Source organism: Salvelinus alpinus, chromosome 2, assembly GCF_045679555.1.
Source record: "Salvelinus alpinus chromosome 2, SLU_Salpinus.1, whole genome shotgun sequence".
Taxonomy (NCBI): Eukaryota; Metazoa; Chordata; class Actinopteri; order Salmoniformes; family Salmonidae; genus Salvelinus; species Salvelinus alpinus.
In genome coordinates, this window is record NC_092087.1 from 71,679,953 (window position 1) to 71,698,767 (window position 18,815).

Below are 18,815 nucleotides of genomic sequence, written 5' to 3' on the forward strand. Positions count from 1 at the left end.
AGTTATTTTGTTGGCATTTACTTTTTTCCCTATTACCAGTAAAACATAATCAAAGCCTATTTCTTTCACTTACTTGCTGTGCTGTTTATTTGTTCAGTCGTTTCATTCTCAACCAGGATTTCATCATACGTGTCAAGCAGTGAAGTTTCAGCTATGTCTGTCCGTGGCTTCTCTTCTTCGGTGCGCACTGTCAATGTGTCCGTTTCCATCTTGTCCAGCTGTGTAAGTAACTTCACGTAAACCCTGTTTCTTGTCTGCATCGAAGTAGCGGTCCTTGTATCTAGCATCGAGCATGGTGGAGACTGTAAAGAGCTTCAGAGAGAATGCCACTGCCATGTTCACAGCCTCAAGTACTTTTCTAAGTTTTAACCACACCGTCTGTCGGCAGTTTTGTTGAGGAGGCGTTTCAATGCCATGACAGAGGGTATCACGTCTGCTGCAGACGCAGTTCATTCGTTTATTTCTCTAGTCAGTTGTTCGAATGGAGTTAGGAGTGTGTTCATGTTCTCAAATCCCATTGAAATGGCAGCAGCGGTATGAGAACCAGCACATTCTTGAGCATGCACAAAATCAGGACACCCGTTTAACGTCCCATTCGAAAGATGTCACCCTACGCAGGGCAATGTCCTCTTCACTGCCCTGTTACATTGGAATATCCTTTGACCAGAGGGAAGAGTGCCCCCTACTGGCTCTCCAACACCACTTCCAGCAGCATCTGGTCTCCCATTCAGGACATTCCCTGCTTAGCTTGAGGCAAGCCAGGGTGGTATGCTCTAAATCAAATTAATTTATTGTGTTAGAGATTTCATGATACTTGTATCTAAACCAGAGGTATCAAACCGGTGGTTTGAGTAAAAAGCGCCCAAACGTTGCTCAATTGATATCAAGGGACCTGACGTGTGCCAGGATATTTTTATTACTATAGCTGGAATGAAAACAAAACAAAATCTGTATGGATTGTGCTTAAAACAGCCATACAAAGATACTCAAAGGGTATTTCTTAAATTTGAGCAAAGAACATGTAATGTAAGCACCGCATAAAATTTAGGAGCTCCCGAAAGACAAGATTTTTTCAAGGAAAAACTGTGTGTCACGCTAGTGAAAGGAGGATAAACTGCACCGATTCCAGCAAAATATTTTGCCTGGACACTGAAGACTGAGCTGCCTCATGCTAGCCAGCTGGAAAACAACAGCATAAGACACATTTTCAGTGTATTGATATCTTGCTATGTTTTAATTGATTGTAGGGCTGTAGCCACTGAATTCTGGTAGTTGTCACTTGAAAGGAAAAACATCAATCACAACATTTGCCGCTGACGCAGCGCTGCCTCTCGCCCCAAGCATTGCCTCTGAACTGTCCATGCTATCCGGGATCCTTGGGACGTCCCTACCCCATTGAAGTTTACATTTTAAAATGGTTACGGTAAAGGTTAAGATTTGGATTTGGTAAGGGTTATGGCTAGGGTAGGGATTAAGCATAGGGAAGTCCCAAGGATCCCAGATAGCACCAAGTACTCTTACATAGGGCTGTAGCGGTCATGGCATTTTGTCAGCCGGATATTTTCATTTAAAAGTCAGCCGGTCTCACAGTAATTGACCGTTAATGTATGCATATGGGTGTTTTGAATTAATCGTCACCTTAGAAAGCGCTGTCCATTTCGCTGTGCTAGGCTCGAAATAACATCTACAACGACCATGTCTTACACTCAGTTTCAACTAGGATTTGAATATTTTCCCTGTATTTTACAAATGTTCCATCCCGAGAATAAATCACTTTTCTCCCAGGTAACCCAGTATTCCCTGCCAAAACCGAAAATGTAATTCAAAAGCATTAGAAAGCATATAAATAGGCCTATGTCTTGATTTGAAATTCAAGCCTGATGCTACCTGAGCCTGATGAGCCCAACAGTAAAAATATTTTCTTAGCCCTACATTAGACATTTTATTAGCCCTACATTAAATACATTTTATTAGCTCTACATTAGACATTTTATTAGGCCTACATTAAAGACACTTTATTAGCCCTACATTAAAGACATTTTATTAGCCCTACATTAAAGACATTTTATTAGCTCTACATTAGACATTTTATTAACCCTACATTAAAGACATTTTATTAGCCCTACATTAGATATTTTATTAGCCCTACATGAACTTCTTTGGGCTAGGGGGCAGTATTTGGAAGTTTGAATGAATGAGGTGCCCAAAGTAAACTGCATGTTACTCAGGCCCAGAAACTAGGATATGCATATAAAGTTTCCAAAACTGTTAAACTAATGTCTGTGAGTATAACAGAACTGATATGGCAGGTGAAAACCCGAGGACAATCCATCCAGAATTGATTACAATGGCTGGGAATGGGAATATAAAAGGAAGTCCTTCCAGATTGCAGTTCCTAGGGCTTCCACTAGATGTCAACAGTCTTTAGAAAGAGTTTCAGGCTTGTTTTTTGAAAAATGAGATAGAAAAACTACAAATTCTAAGTGGCTCCCATTTTGGCTGTGGTGTTTCTAGCGCGCTCCGGTGAGTGCGAGTACTGTAATTTGAATTTGGCGCTCTGCAATTTCACCGGATGTTGGCCAGGTGGGATGTTAGCGTCCCAAAGATCCGTAAGAAGTTAAAGACATTTTATTAGCCCTACATTAAAGACATTTTATTAGCCCTACATTAAAGACATTTTATTAGCCCTACATTAAAGACATTTTATTAGCCCTACATTAAAGACATTTTATTAGCCCTACAAGTTGGGTACTACCAAAGCCAGAATGCATAGGAGGAGATTACTGTGACTCAACGGTCACGTCGAATTTTACTGCGATCATGACTGCCGGTGTGCCGGTAATACGGTCACCGCAACAGCCCTACTCTCACACAGCTAGTTAGTTGGCTAGATGGGGGCGGCGTAACATGAATTTGGACGAATCCCTGGCAAGTGACAACCCATACATCAAAACGTATCTGCAAAACGCTACTTTGTAACCTGCTATGGTTTTTGTGTCTTTCTAAATGACAGAGCTTGAGGAATACTCTTCACAAAGAGCAAATATAACACACCAGATTTCCGGGGCTTCACTAAAGGGATTTAACGTCACCACAGAGTTGAACGTTCTTAGCACGTCACGTTACACTTCACGTAACGGTATATGGCCAGTGTGCATTTTGGCACTTTATTGAGCTGGCAAGCTTCTATCTACTCAGCTCACCTTAGAAGCAGTAACAGTAAGTTCACAGTAGTTGACACTCCTCTCTGACTGGTGGTGTTGTATTGGGTGATAGTGTCCAGTCTTGCTGTAGCGTGACAAGGAAAGATAGGCTTTTTTTGCCGTGTAAAGAGGACCCTCTTCAGGACTAATAGTGAATGCAAAAAAAAAGTTCTTCTATGAATGTTTTTTTGTGTTCATTTTATCTGCATCTTATATCGGTCCTTTTCAGTGGATTAAACGGCAATACAAAAACATCCGTAAAAGGCTCAAATCGGCCGACAATATTGGTCAACCGATAAATCGGTCGTGCTCTAATATGTAGATAACTTTGTTAGAAAGAATACTTTATTTCCCTTGACGGAGTGATGCTGAATGTAAAAAATGGCTCAACTTACCCCACTCTCCCCTAGGCTAATATGCACAAAGATGTTGGAAAATTCTCTGAAGAGCCAAAAAGAAATCTGAGAATTCTGGATCCTATTTTGACAGGTTGCACATCAAAATATATCATACATTTCCTGGATATTTTAGATGAAATAGCTGACTTTTTTTAATCATAGGCTACCATCCCAGTTGTCTTACTTGGCATTGGGCAAAAAATTATAGAGCCCTGCCTCTAATGTAAAGTAACTGGCCATTAAATAATTTTTGAATTGTTGTATTTGTTGTTGTCGAGCAAATAGGTTACATTTATCGCGTTATGACTTTTTGTCCATATCGCCCAGCTCTACACACACACACACACACACACACACACACACACACACACACACACTTGTATTCTCCCCTGTGAGAGATATCTGCTATCCTCTGGCACAGTGTGAGCTCCCAGACAGGCAGACAGGCAGTAGGCCTTCTCAGTTGGCTGGTAGTAACGGTTCAGCAGCACCGTGTTGCAGCCAGCCACTCTGCTGGAAACTAACCTCGTCCTCTCTCTTCCTCCCCTTCCGCGTCACTGCGCCCCACAGCACACTGGGTAGTGGTGTGTGTGTCCTCTGTTCAGTATAGGTCTACTCTGCCAAGGGAATCAACCCTGAGCCACCCTGGTAAAGCTTAGTGTGGTAATCTCCAGGATTCACACAAACTCAGCAAAAAAAGAAACGTCCCTTTTTCAGGTCCCTATCAATTCAAAGATATTTCGTAAAAATCCAAATAACTTCACAGATCTTCATTGTGAAAGGGTTTGAACACTGTTTCCCATGCTTGTTCAATGAACCATAAATAATTAATGAACATGCACCTGTGGAATGGTCGTTAAGACACTAACAGTTTACAGATGGTAGGCAATTAAGGTCACAGTTATGAAACCTTAGGACACTAAAGAGGCCTTTTTACTGACTCTGGGAAAACACCAAAAGAAAGATACCCAGGGTCCCTGCTCATCTGCGTGAACATGCCTTAGGCATGCTGCAAGGAGGCATGAGGACTGCAGATGTGGCCAGGGCAATAAATTGCAATGTCCGTACTGTGAGACGCCTAAGACAGCGCTACAGGGGACAGGACAGACAGCTGATCGTCCTCGCAGTGGCAGACCACGTGTAACAACACCTGCACAGGATCGGTACATCCGAACATCAGGGACAGGTACAGGATGGCAACAATAACTGCCCGAGTTACATCAGGAACGCACAATCCCTCCATCAGTGCTCAGACTGTCCGCAATAGTCTGAGAGAGGCTGGACTGAGGGCTTGTGTAGGCCTGTTGTCACCATACATCACCGGCAACAACGTCGCCTATGGGCACAAACCCACCGTCGCTGGACCAGACAGGACTAGCAAAAAGTGCTCTTCACTGACGAGTCGCGGGGTTTGTCTCACCTGGGGTGATGGTCGGATTCGCGTTTATCGTCGGAAGGAATGAGCGTTACACCAAGGCCTGTACTCTGAAGCGGGATCGATTTGGAGGTGGAGGGTCCGCCATGGTCTGGGGCGGTGTGTCACAGCATCATCGGACTGAGCTTGTTGTCATTGCAGGAAATCACAACGCTGTGTGTTACAGGGAAGGCATCCTCCTCCCTCATGTGGTACCCTTCCTGCAGGCTCATCCTGACATGACCCTCCAGCATGACAATGCCACCAGCCACACTGCTCGTTCTGTGCGTGATTTCCTGCAAGACAGGAATGTCAGTGTTCTGCCATGGCCAGCGAAGAGCTTGGATCATAATCCAAAAGAGCACGTCTGAGACCTGTTGAGACCTGTTGCAGGTGCCTTGGTGGAAAAGTGGGGTAACATCTCACAGCAATAACTGGCTAATCTGGTGCTGTCCATGAGGAGGAGATGCACTGCAGTACTTAATGCAGCTGGTGGCCACACCAGATGCTGACTGTTACTTTTGATTTTGACCCCCCCCCCTCCTTTGTTCAGGGACACATTATTCAATTTCTGTTAGTCACATGTCTATGGAACTTGTTCAGTTTATGTCTCTGTTGTTGAATCTTGTTATGTTCATACAAATATTTACACATGTTAAGTTTGCTGAAAATAAACGCAGTTGACAGTGAGAGGACGTTTCTTTTTTTAGTTTATTATTATGCACTTTTTTTATTATGCACTTTCTGTACTTTCTGTAAATATACAAATATTTACACATGTTAAGTTTGCTGAAAATAAACGCAGTTGACAGTGAGAGGACGTTTCTTTTTTTAGTTTATTATTATGCACTTTTTTTATTATGCACTTTCTGTACACACACAAGGACTAGTATTTTCTACTTGTGATCCAGCTGTTATTGAGGAGTCTTTAAAACAACACAAGGACCTGAGCCCAGTAGTCCAGCTGTGACCACACAGAAACACTGGGGAGAGTCATTCTAGTTACAGTACCACTTTAAGAGGTCTTGCTCGCACACACACACCATTACCCAGAGTGCTATGGAGCGCAGCGAGTTTAGTATGTCCACCCCATGCAGTATTCCCGATACAGTATACAAATACCATTCAAGAGGTCGTACAGGAATACGCATGCACACGCACACACACACGCACCACACACACACACACACACACACACACACATACGGCACTCCCTCAGAGGGCAGACCGGGGTACAATGAGGCCATTCATATCCATTCACAGCGCTCCAGCTAAAGACCCAAGGCTCACGCGGCCCAGTGCTCACTGCTCACCCGCCATCCTTCCCTTAATCCCACTTTCCTTGGCTTCTCCAGCTTCAGACACTTGTGTGTGTATGCTCTCTTATTCTGCTGCTGTGTGTATCGGTACGCCACCACTGGCCCTGAGTTCTAAGGAAGTGTGTGTGTGTGTGTGTCTGAGAGAAGTTCTGAACTTAGTAGACCTCAATAGACACCAAAGACAGACTTGTAGTTGGTGTAGTGTTGTACAGGACACATGGTGTGTCTGGCTGTGATTGTAGCCTGCGGTGCTGAAATCAAGATTACGACGGTCACCTGTTGGCCAGATGAGAGACTCACGTTGACTCAAGAGAGCGTCTCCGATTAAGAGGGTGTGACTGTTGTACCAGTTGAAAAAATATATGGCAGCTAGAAATCCCAACTGGATGTTCTTCAGAGATAGATGGGAGAGGTTGAGGTAAAATATACTGTCCGTGACATGTACGTAGTATGTATGAGCTGGAAGTGGAAGCCTAAGTATTGTTGATCATGGTAGGGTTAGAGGAAAATAAAGCTAACCAGTACTGAGCAGCTGGGTGTTGGTGGTGGTGATGTATTGCCTCACTTGCAGGGAACTCTCCTCCACCCAGCAACACAAGCTGCATTAACTCTGAATCCCACATTGCTTGCCTCCTCTCGCGCCAGCGGGTTCTCTCACTCTCCTCACTCACTCACTCACTCACTCACTCACTCACTCACTCACTCACTCACTCACTCACTCACACTGTCTAGCTAACACATGCTGAAATGAGTCTGATTCCCGCTCTCCTCTCCCACATCTCTCACACTCCCTTAAACAACCATTCTACCCATCTCTCTTTCCCTCTTCCCCCTCCCTCTCATTCTGTCTCATTGCCTTTGTCCCCGGGCTCCTTGCCAGAGTAAATCCTCCCTCTCTCTCTCTGTTGTCAGGCCAGGGTGTAGGGTTACTGCTCTGAAGCCTCCATGTCCCCTGTCCTCCCTCTCAGATGTACTGACGGCTTCGGTACAGCGGGAGAGGACATGAGGCTTATGGTAAAGTTCAAAAGTTGATCTTCATATCCCTCATTCTGTCACTGTCTGTCTTTCTATGGTCCTCCTTTTATCTCGTCATCCCAACCGTCCTTTTCGTCGACTGCCCTCTGTTACAGGGGTTTTCCAGAGCCAGGTCTCTTTCTCCATCTACCGAGTCTCGCTCTCTCGCTCTCCTCTCTCTCGCTCTCCTCTCTCTCTTGCTCTCCTCTCTCTATCTTGCTCTCGCGCTCTCTCTCTACAAGACCTAGCACTCACACGCTTTTCTCAGTCTCTTTCCTCCTGCCCAATCTCTGTCTGTTCAGAGATTCTCCTGGCCTGTCACATAGAAGGCCTCGTTGGGAGAACCTCTCCTTCTCTTCCCAACCTTTAGTCACCTGTCTTCATCTCCTCTCAGCCTAGCGGAGTAAAGGACTGAGGAGGATAGTAAACAACACACGGTGGCTCAGGAGGCCGCTACCTGTAGAATATCAAAGTAAAACGAGTTAGAAGTGGACCATATTGAAGGACCGTATCACCTCCAGAAGGCTGTATTGTACTTTCTCCTTTGTGACGGTACATCCTACTACAGTCCAGTGTACATTAGCCTGGTATCCACAGGCGACAGAGCAAATTATGTAGAGGGGTGTAGTGAGCCTATCTGCACTCCTAGTAGATGTGATTGCCTGCTAAGCCTGATCGCTCCCAGGTCCTGCTGCTGTCACCACACAGTACAGTTTCATCTACAGTAGGACACATAGATATGACGGACTTGCATCATTTATCCCCAATATAAGTTATCCTGTGGTTGTGGATCCCTCCAAGGTCTTGCTGACGTCACCACACAGGCATCCCAGGAATCCACCCCTCCAGATGTTTCTACTATGACTCATGATTCAGAGAGGAAGGAGGGGGGCGGGGGGGGGGGGGTACTCAGTTCAGTGTAGGCTGGAGGATTAACTCTGGGCTTGTCATTCCAATTAGGAGCACAGTTCATCCCAGTCTCTTCCACTAGCAGACGCAGTAACACTGCAGCTAGCTCGCACTGGTTTATTCATAACTAGTCTCTATAATTAATCTTTCCCCCCTACTTAGTGCTTATACATCCTCACCTCGATACTCTCTGCATTGCCTACATTATATGCAGAGAGAGAGAGAGAAGGAGATTTAGTTAAGTTCAGGTTCACACACTGACTTATTTATCTGGTACAGCGAGTGAATTACACACTTAGAGGCCTACATTAATTATGCTTATGAGAATTGTCTGTTTGTAGAGGTGAAATATCGTGGGAACAGAAACATCCTGCGTTATGTAATTTTCATCAGCCGGTTATAACAAGTCATAATTCCTCTGTATTTAGGCCCTAATGTGTTATTCTTCTACAATAGTGTATTGTTGTGGTTGAGAGGAGACATAGAGAGGGGAGTTGTGTGGCTCCCTCAGGGCCTTGTGGGCCAGACTTCTAACTAACAGAGGAAGAGCGAACGTAGGGATGTGGGGGAGGGAGAGCGGGAGCCATACAGGTTTCAGTCTGTATGTTTACTCAATAATAATGTTCGGTCGAGACAAACCACAGATGTAGATTTCTGACAGAGTCCTCGACTAACCTGTACCCTCGCACATTGACTCTGTACCGGTACCCCCTGTATATAGCCTCGTTATTGTTATGTACATTTTTTGTTACTTTTTGATTGATTCTATTTTTATTTATTTTTTAACTTTAGTTTATTTAGTAAATATTTTCTTAACTCTTTCTTGAATTGCATTGTTGGTTAAGGGCTTGTAAGTAAGCATTTCACGGAAAGGTTTACACCTGTTGTATTTGGCGCAAGTGACAAATACAATTTGATTTGATTAGAGTGAATATGGAACTCACCCATCGAGATCATCCCAGTTGAGTCGGGTGTACTTGCCACACAATAGAAATCAATGTTTTAATATTGTCTGTCTTGATGAGACTGTTTAACCCTATCTAAAATGTATCCTTGATGCTGCTGTTCCCCCATTCTCTTCACTCTGATGCTGTTTATTATTTGTGACTCCTAGCTATCCAGGAAGTCTCAGGAGTGTGTTGTTGAACTTAATTGGTTTTCTGTTGTAGAGCAGTACAATAGTAGAGAATTGGTTCTCCTGATCTCCCCCAGTGTGTCAACGTGACCCGGACTCAGACAGAACACAGGACATATTTAATAGTCAATCACTCCATTAAATCTTCATTCAAGTCAGGCTTCCCAGACAGCACATTGTGCATGCACAAAAACACACGTACGAGCGCACACACAGACTGTGTGTCTCTGTGTCATTGTGCCTTTGGGTTGTCTTTGTCTGTGGTTAGGTCTTGCATGTCTGTGTTTATCCGTGTACAGTATTTGATATTAGGTACAAGCATATAAAATGTATTTAAAATAGGTACTTTATACAGGACTTCTGCCAAAGTCCATTTGGCATTGTGCGCACGCACACACACACACACACATTGGGGTGTGAAAGGCCTGTGCATCCACTTGTCACTGCTCTGTTGGCTACACTAGTTTCACACCTCATCACTGCGGAGTGAATGCAGCTTTCACAGGTGTCTAGTAGTGGGACACACAGCACGGTGCATGGTGTAATAGCATGTAAGGGCCCTCCAGGGAGAGATTCTACCCTAACGGCTGGTCTAGGATCAGCTGTTACTACCTCTGTTATCATAAAGACTAAAATGACAAGACCTGTCTTGGAACAGAACTGAGGCCATATTTACTACGTTGTGCAGCATACTGTGGCATAGGCCTGTATCGTATTCTTCATGAACAGTGTTAATTCAACAAGACCGCCAACATGCCTTCACAGCAGGAAACCTTCCACCACTTGTCAAACAAGTGTCAAGTTCAACTAATCCCGCCCTCAGATGTATTAGCCTACTGACTCCAGGCCTTGGGATAATTGACAGGTGTCTAGCACACTCACTGACTCAGCATGGGAGAGAAACGGTGAGTGATGGACAGGCTGGTGTGGTGAGCCCCCCCCGCTGCTGAGTGAACAGCCATGGGCTCAGCTGGCGGTGTGTGTGTTATACTGTTGCAACTGCTGCCAAGGCCTTCAGTCTCTGTGGGCTTCTCTAGGGCTTGTTTTTCTCCATCTGTCCATCTCTCTCTCCCTTGCTCTTTCACTCCCTCCATGTCTCTCCCTTCTCTCTCTCCTCCCTCTATGCCACAGTATGAGTTATTCAGATGGTTCACTGTTTATGGATATGAGCCACTTCACCACCAGACCTCGCTCTGTTTACATCCCAGGTGGGAATGTTTGTCCTTCAAACATCTCTCCCCACTTTTCCTCTCCGCGGGCCTTTCTCCCTCCCACTATAAAAAAGGAATAGTAATAAAAGAACAATAACGAGGCTATATACAAGGAGTACCGGTACCGAGTCAATGTGCAGGGGTACGAGGTAGTTGAGGTGATTTGAGGTATGTACAGTTGAAGTCGGAAGTTTACATACACTTAGGTTGGAGTCATTGAAACTCGTTTTTCAACCACTCCACAAATTTCTTGTTAACAAACTATAGTTTTGGCAAGTTGGTTAGGACATCTACTTTGTGCATGACACAAGTAAATTGTCCAACAATTCTTTACAGACAGATTTTTTCACTTATAATTCACTGTATCACAATTCCAGTGAGTCAGAAGTTTACATACACTAAGTTGACTGTGCCTTTAAACAGCTTGCAAAATTCCAGAACAATATGTCATGGCTTTAGAAGCTTCTGATAGGCTAATTGACATAATTTGAGTCAATTGGAGGTGTACCTGTGGATGCATTTCAAGGCCTACCTTCAACCTCAGTGCCTCATTGCTTGACATCATGGGAAAATCAAAAGAAATCACCCAAGACCTCACAAAAAAATGTGTAGACCTCCAAGTCTGGTTCATCCTTGGGAGCAATTTCCAAACGCCTGAAGGTACCACGTTCATCTGTACAAACAATAGTACGCAAGTATAAACACCATGGGACCACGCAGCCATCATACCGCTCAGGAAGGAGACGCGTTCTGTCTCCTAGAGATGAACGTACTTTGGTGCGAAAGTGCAAATCAATCCCAGAACAACAGCAAAGGACCTTGTGAAGATGCTTGAGGAAACGGGTACAAAAGTATCTATATCCACAGTAAAACGAGTGCTATATCGACATAACCTGAAAGGCCGCTCAGCAAGGAAGAAGCCAGTGCTCCAAAACCGCCATTAAAAAGCCAGACTACGGTTTGCAACTGCACATGGGGACAAAGATCGTACTTTTGTTTCATCAGACCATAGGACATTTTGGAGAAATGTCCTCTGGTCTGATGAAACAAAAATATAACTGTTTGGCCATAATGACCATCGTTATGTTTGGAGGGAAAATGCTTGCAAGCCGAAGAACACCTTCCCAACCGTAAAGCACGGGGGTGGCAGCATCATGTTGTGGGGGTGCTTTGCTGCAGGAGGGACTGGTGCACTTCACAAAATAGATGGCATCATGAGGGAGGAAAATTGTGGATATATTGAAGCAACATCTCAAGATATCAGTCAGAGAGTTGAAGCTTGGTCGCAAATGGGTCTTCCAAATGAACAATGACCCCAAGCATACTTCCAAAGTTGTGGCAAAATGGCCTAAGGACAACAAAGTCAAGATATTGGAGTGGCCATCACAAAGCCCTGCCCTCAATCCCATAGAAAATTTGTGGGCAGAACTGAAAAAGCGTGTACAAGCAAGGAGGCCTACAAACCTGAGTCAGTTACACCAGCTCTGTCAGGAGGAATGGGCCAAAATTCACCCAACTTATTGTGGGAAGCTTGTGGAAGGCTACCCAAAACGTTTGACCTAAGTTAAACAATTTAAAGGCAATGCTACCAAATACTAATTGAGTGTATGTAAACTTCTGACCCACTGGGAATGTGATAAAAGAAATAAAAGCTGAAATAAATCATTCTCTCTACTATTATTCTGACATTTCACATTATTAAAATAGTGGTGATCCTAACTAACCTAAAACAGGGAATTTTTACTGGGATTAAATGTCAGGAATTGTGAAACTGAATTTAAATGTATTTGGCTAAGTGTATGTAAACTTCCGACTTCAACTGTAGGTAGGGGTTAAAGTGACTAGGCAATCAGGATAGATAATAAACACAGTAGCAGCAACGAGTGTGAAAGTGTGTCTGTGTGTGTGGCGTCAATTTGCAGGCGTGTGTGTTTGTGTGAGAGTATGTGTGTGTCAGTGTAGTATGCGTGTTTGTGTGAGAGTATGTGTGTGTCAGTGTAGTTTGTGTGAGAGTATGTGTGTGTCAGTGTAGTATGTGTGTGTAGTGTCCAGTGAGTGTGCAACAAAAAATAAGGGGGTCAATGCAAGTAGTCCAGGTAGTCATTTGATGAACTGTTCAGCAGTCTTATGACTTGGGGGTAGGGCTGGGCGATATGGCCAAAATCTCATATCCCGATTATAGGTCATTTCATATCCCAATAATGATACGTAACATGATAAAGCACATTCTGTAAATTCAATGAATAAATAGTTTGTATAAAATTACCACATGTAAAGGCCTATTTCTTATTACATGTTGAAAAAACTAATAAAAGATACTTACTCATATTTGATTATTTCTCCTTTTATTTAGAACCTTTGTGCAAATTTTCAAATAAGCATGTAACAAAATATAAAATATTAATATATAAAATCGAAAAAGGTAAATGTAAATTTATATAAAGGTAAATGTAAATTGGGGCCATGTCTTTGCAGATATAGGTTGTAACCGCAGCTGTTATCTCCTTCCATCTTCGTGATTCTTTGCCATATGGTGTGCCGCGGGCATAAGCCTCTTGCAACGTCTGAGTCGGGGGTTTGTTTTGAGCACTCGACTGTATTTTTTTGGGTCTCATCTGTAGACTCTCTCCGTACTGTTTCACATGATTCTTGTGTAGGTGGTAAAAGAGGTTAGTGGTGTTTGAGCCTGTTGTTGGGACCGGCCTGCGCCATATTTTGCAGAGGATGGTTTTCTGGTCCGTGTCAGACTTTTCATACCCAAACCACATCCATGCCACCGAAGTAGCCCCTCTTTTAGTTACGAGCTCTGTGTCACGTTCACTCTCCTCCATGTTTGTTTGTGTTGCAAATTTCTTTCCACATGGCATGTGTTATTGCTGTAAAGAGTGTGATTTGCGAATCAACAAAATAAACGATAGAGTATAATCGTCACACGATATATATCGTCACACATAATCTATCGTCACACGATATACATCGTCACACGATATACATCGTCACACATAATCTATCGTCACACGATATTCATCGTCATATCGCCCAGACCTTTGGCTCTTTGTGACATCATGCCTATATTTCAGGGAGGACCTCACCCATCACTCCCAGAGGAGAGCAATATCCATCACCAACACTCCCACAGAGACAGCAGGGAGGAGTGTCAGACAACATGGAGCAGAGGACAGGGGGAGAAAAGATAGATAGCGAGGACAGAAGGAGTGTGGGAAGGAGACGAAAGCTTCAAGTTCCTCGGTGTCCACATCACTAAGGACCTATCGTGGTCCAAACACTCCAACACAGTTGTGAAGAGGGCACGACAACGCCTCTTCCCACTCAGGAGGCGGAAATGATTTGACATGGGTCCTCAGATCCTCAAAAAGTTCTACAGCTGCACCATCGAGAGCATCTTGACTGGCTGCATCACTGCTTGGTATGGCAACTGGCATCCGACAGCAAGGCGCTACAGAGGGTAGGGCATACACTCTTAGAAAAATGTGACATCTAGAACCTAAAAGGGTTCTTCGGCTGTCCCCATAGGAGAACCCTTTGAATAACTATTTTCAGTCCCATGTAGAACTCTTTCCACTGAAGATTGTGACTGTGCGGCTGACGAAGGCAGAAATATTTTTCTCTCTACCTACACCTGAATGAATTTAATACTAAAAATAAACCTTGAATCTCCTTTTTGAGTGCGGACCAGCTTAACAATTTGGTATGACAACACTGTCATTAGCTGTAACTCGGTGCCTTTTGGTGAGAATATCCAGTGTTAAACCCCTTGTGTTTGACATTGTCTTATGTTAGGCTAAATCTGTGTGTTGATAGGCTTAAGTGTTTTTTTTTGTTTTACTAGGCAAGTCAGTTAAGAATAAATTCTTATTTTCAATTATGACCTAGTGGGTTAACTGCCTTGTTCAGGGGCAGAACAACAGATTTTTACCTTGTCAGCTCAGGGATTTGATGTTGCAACCTTCTGGTTACTAGTCCAACGCTCTAACCACTAGGCTACCTGCCGCCCCAGTATGTGTATGTGAATCAACTGAGTGTGATCTAATGTAGCATGTGAGCAATAAGCCAAGTAAACCAGCAATAAGCCAGCAATAAGCCAGTCAGTGCTCCACCCATATGATGCGTCCCAAATGGTATCCGATTACCTTTATAGGGCACTACTTTTTTTTTTAAAAAGGGCACTAGTGCACTATAAAGGGAATAGGGAGCTATTTGGGACGTATAGTGCATTCGGAAAGTATTCAGACCCTTTGACTTTTTCCACATTTTGTTACGTTACGGCCTTATTCTAAAATTGATTAATTTGTTTTTCCCTCATCAATCTACACACAATACCCCATAATTACTTTTTTTATGCAAATGTATAAAAAATAAACGTATCATATTTACATAAGTATTCAGACCCTTTACTCAGTACTTTGTTGAAGCACTTTTGGCAGCGATTACAGCCTCGAGTCTTCTTGGGTATGGCGCTATAAGCTTGGCACCTGTATTTGGGGAGTTTCTCCCATTCTTCTCTGCAGATCCTCCCAAGCTCTGTCAGGTTGGATGCAGAGCGTCGCTGCACAGCTGTTTTCAGGTCTCCAGAGATGTTTGATCGGGTTCAAGTCTGGGCTCTGGCTGGGCCACTCAAGGACATTCAGAGACTTGCCCCGAAGCCTTTCCTGCGTTGTTTTGGCTGTGTGCTTAGGGTTGTTGTCCTGTTGGAAGGTGAACCTGTCATGTGCCTTTTCCTGAGGAGTGGCTTCCGTCTGGCCAATCTACCATGAAAGCCTGATTTGGTGGAGTGCTGCAGAGATGGTTGTTCTTCTGGAAGGTTCTCCCATCTCCACAGAGGAACTCTGTCAGAGTGACCATCGAGTTCTTGGTCACCTCTCTGACCAAGGCACTTCTCCACCGATTGCTCAGTTTGGACGGGTGACCAGCTCTAGGAAGAGTCATGGTGGTTTCAAACTTCTTCCATTTAAGAACGGACTGTTCTTGAATGGACCTTCAATGCTGCAGAAATGTTTTGGTACCCTTCCCCAGATCTGTGCCTTGACACAATCCTGTCTCGGAGCTCTACGAACTACTCCTTCAACCTCATGGCTTAGTTTTTTCTCTGACATGCACTGTCTGCTGTGGGACCTTATATAGACAGGTTTGGGCTTTTCCAAATCTTGTCCAATCAATTGAATTTACCACAGGTGGACTCCAATCAAGTTGTAGAAACATCTCAAGGATGATCAATGGAAACAGGATGCGCCTGAGCTCAATTTCAAGTCTCATAGCAAAGGTTCTGAATACTTATGTAAATAAAGTATTTCTGTTTTTTATTTGTAATAAATTTGCAAAAATGTATAAACCTGATTTCGCTTTGTCATTATGGGGTATTGTGTGTAGATTGATGAGGATTTATAATTTTTTATCCATTTTAGAATAAGGCTGTAATGTAACAAAATGTGGAAAAAGTCAAGGGGTCTGAGTGCTTTCCGAAGGCACTGTACCTAGAGTTTGCATAACGGAACATCGCTCTCCTCTGACGTGCTGAACTATGTGCTTTTTAAACACGATGGGGAAGCCAGGGAGAGATGGAAGGAGAAAGCGCCAGGATAATTTTCTCGACTTCCCCCTCCCCCATCTCCTTTCCTCCTTCCCTTCATCCGTCAGGCCTTATCTGAGCTGGGGGAGGATGAGTGATGTAGTGGCGCTAGAGACTCTCTTGTCTGTTTCCTCTCGCTCTCGCCATCCCCCTACCTCTTTTTCTCAGTACCTCTGTTATTATGCCCTCTGGTCATATTTTCTGTCACACACAATGAGCACATAGAACTGCTCTCCTCTCGCTCTGATGTTCAGTCTCTAGAACGACCCTGCCTAAATGAATGTTTACAATTACACACTCTTGCTCTCTCTCCCTCTCGCTTTTTGGCTCTCTTTCTTGCTCTCTCTTTCTTTCTCAAAGACCAGGAAGCTGTGCAGGGTAGAGATCTGTCACACTCTGTCTCTTTTTTTCCTTTCCGTCCGTCTAAGGGCTCTCTTTCTTTTCTCGTCTCTCGACCAGGCAGCCTTTTCCCTCTCTAGTTCCCCTGTAGTTTCCTTTTTCTCTCTCTTCCCTTTTGAAGAGGGAAGTTGGCGGTGGGTTTGAGCAGGGAGAGATAAAGCAGTGCTCTAGGGGGGGAGACTTTCAGAGAGAGGTAGGAAGGGAGGGAGCAAGAGAAGGAGGGTGATGGCGAGCGAAGAGGCGGTGGGGGAGAGCCCGGGGGAGCGGTCGGAAGACAGAGGTCACCCTGACACAGCGGTAGGGTTCAAAGGGCGCGTATGTACATATTGTGCTGTACTGTCTGTTTGTTGCTGTAGTCAGTGTTTGTGCCTTCTTTCCCATGGCTGTGGGTCTGTCTGTGTCCGTCCGTCCAATATGTGTTTCATTTTGTGTCTTGGTACATTCAATTCACAAGTGTCTGTATTTTTGAGTTTCTGGGTCTCTCTTGTTTATGTCAGTTTGCCTTACAGGCAGCTGTTTACTTCCTTTATTGTCTGCTTACTATTCTTTCCCTCCATGTCCACTTCTCATAATGTTTTTAAATTGCTTTCTATTTTCTGTCTCTAGCTGAATGACTAGGCTATTTTTCCTCTTGTCTGGGTCTCCTTCTCCTCTTTGTACTCCTGGCTACATTTGTTTTGTCCCCCGTCCGTCTCGTTCTGTCCTCTCTCTCCATGTCGCATTGGCCCAGCTGTGCGTCATCTGCCTCTCTCTTCCTGTCCCCCTCGTGCTGTTTCTCTTTGTTTGTGTTGGCTTTCCACTTCCCCTCTCTCTTTCACTCCGCATGCTCCCTCTCTTTCTCTCTGGCCGCTCGTCCTACAGCCATTATCTGTCTTTCTCTTTCTTTCACACTGCTCGCCCTGGCTCCCTCTCTTTCTCTTGCATTCTGTGTTCCCTCTGTCTCGACTTATCCTAGAATCTTTTATCTCACTACTCTCGCTCTCTCACGGTCCTCCACTAGTCTGGCTGCTTTTCTCTCTATTTCTCTGTCTCTCCCTTCATCTCTCTCTCTCGTTACTGCGGGGCTGGAGCCACTGAGAGACATACGGGCAGTACAGCTGCAGGTGTGCGCTCTCGTTCTCTTTATCGCACTTGCGCCCTGCCTCCCTCTCTCCCTCTCTCTCTCCAAGCCCTGGGGATGACATGCTATTTCCACTTGTTTTCCCTGTCTCTCAACATCTCCCCCGTCTGCCTTCTCATCCACTTTATATGTGGTAACTGGTTATTTCCTGCTGTTGCAAGTAGGCAAACAGAAAGATGTGACCATGTTGCACTTGATGAGAGGGAAAGTTGATTAGGCGTACTAAGTTAGTACAGAAACCCTATTTCAAAAAGCAGCCATTGTACCTGCATACGCGCACACATTTTTCTGTATACGTGCCTGTGTGTGTGTGTTCACCAGCCACGGCCCCATACATAGGGTGTGTGTGTGTTTATACACTGTGTAGACTGCCAAGAAGTGTGAGCACAGAGAGAGAAACTGTCTGTTTACCTCATGAGAGGCCCTCTGCTCTAACTGTATACTGACTGTACTCTCTCCCCCATCAAGACACAGAACACACTCCCTCTGGATGTAACACACACACACAGTCGCACACACACTCCTGTCAGATAGACTCTGTGTACCATAAAGACGGGTGTAATAAATATCTGCTCTTTATTTGGGACCGGCAACCAGGACACACAGACTCTGTCAGTGCCTCTGCTTTGGCGCCTTGATCACGTTTTTCACTGAAGTTTGTGTATGTCTGGTGACCCTAGAAGACTTCCCAAGATGGACGACCTGTGAGCTCCATTACATCACAATGGAATGGAGTCGCAGGGGAGTGTCAATGGTTCACGGCGGTGTATCTGGGTTCTCTGGCACACACACACACACACACACACACACACACACACACACGACGGGATGAAGTATGAGTCCAGTCAGTACACAGATCACACCCTCTACAATAACAATACCCTGGCAATGGGTCATAGGTGTCGACACACTCCAGAGACCTGCTGTAATGTAGAGCGTTTAAGTCAGGGATTTTGGTGTATGTGAGTGAGTGTCAGCTTTCTGTGTGTGTGTGTGTGTGAGCGTGGGCGACAGTATCTCGTGCCAGTAGTGTGTGTTGACAGTATCTCTGTTCAGTATCTCTGTTCAAATCATTATCTCGGAGCAGGAAGTTTTCCATCGTGACA

At 44.5% G+C, this 18,815-nt stretch overlaps 1 protein-coding gene across 2 annotated transcripts in view; it reads left to right on the forward strand.

The window, feature by feature from the left end:
• The window catches only part of LOC139567657 (serine/threonine-protein kinase N1-like), a 51,077-nt gene that overhangs the window by 15,032 nt on the left and 17,230 nt on the right, over positions 1–18,815 (forward strand). Inside the window, exon 1 of one of the 2 annotated variants that reach the window (XM_071389051.1) lies at positions 16,637–16,886. The exons of the other annotated variant lie outside the window; for it this stretch is intronic. Coding sequence (XP_071245152.1) covers positions 16,815–16,886 — 72 coding nt within the window. The 5' untranslated portion in view covers positions 16,637–16,814. Of the gene's footprint in view, positions 1–16,636; positions 16,887–18,815 lie in introns of those variants that run through there. 2 annotated transcript variants of the gene reach the window in all.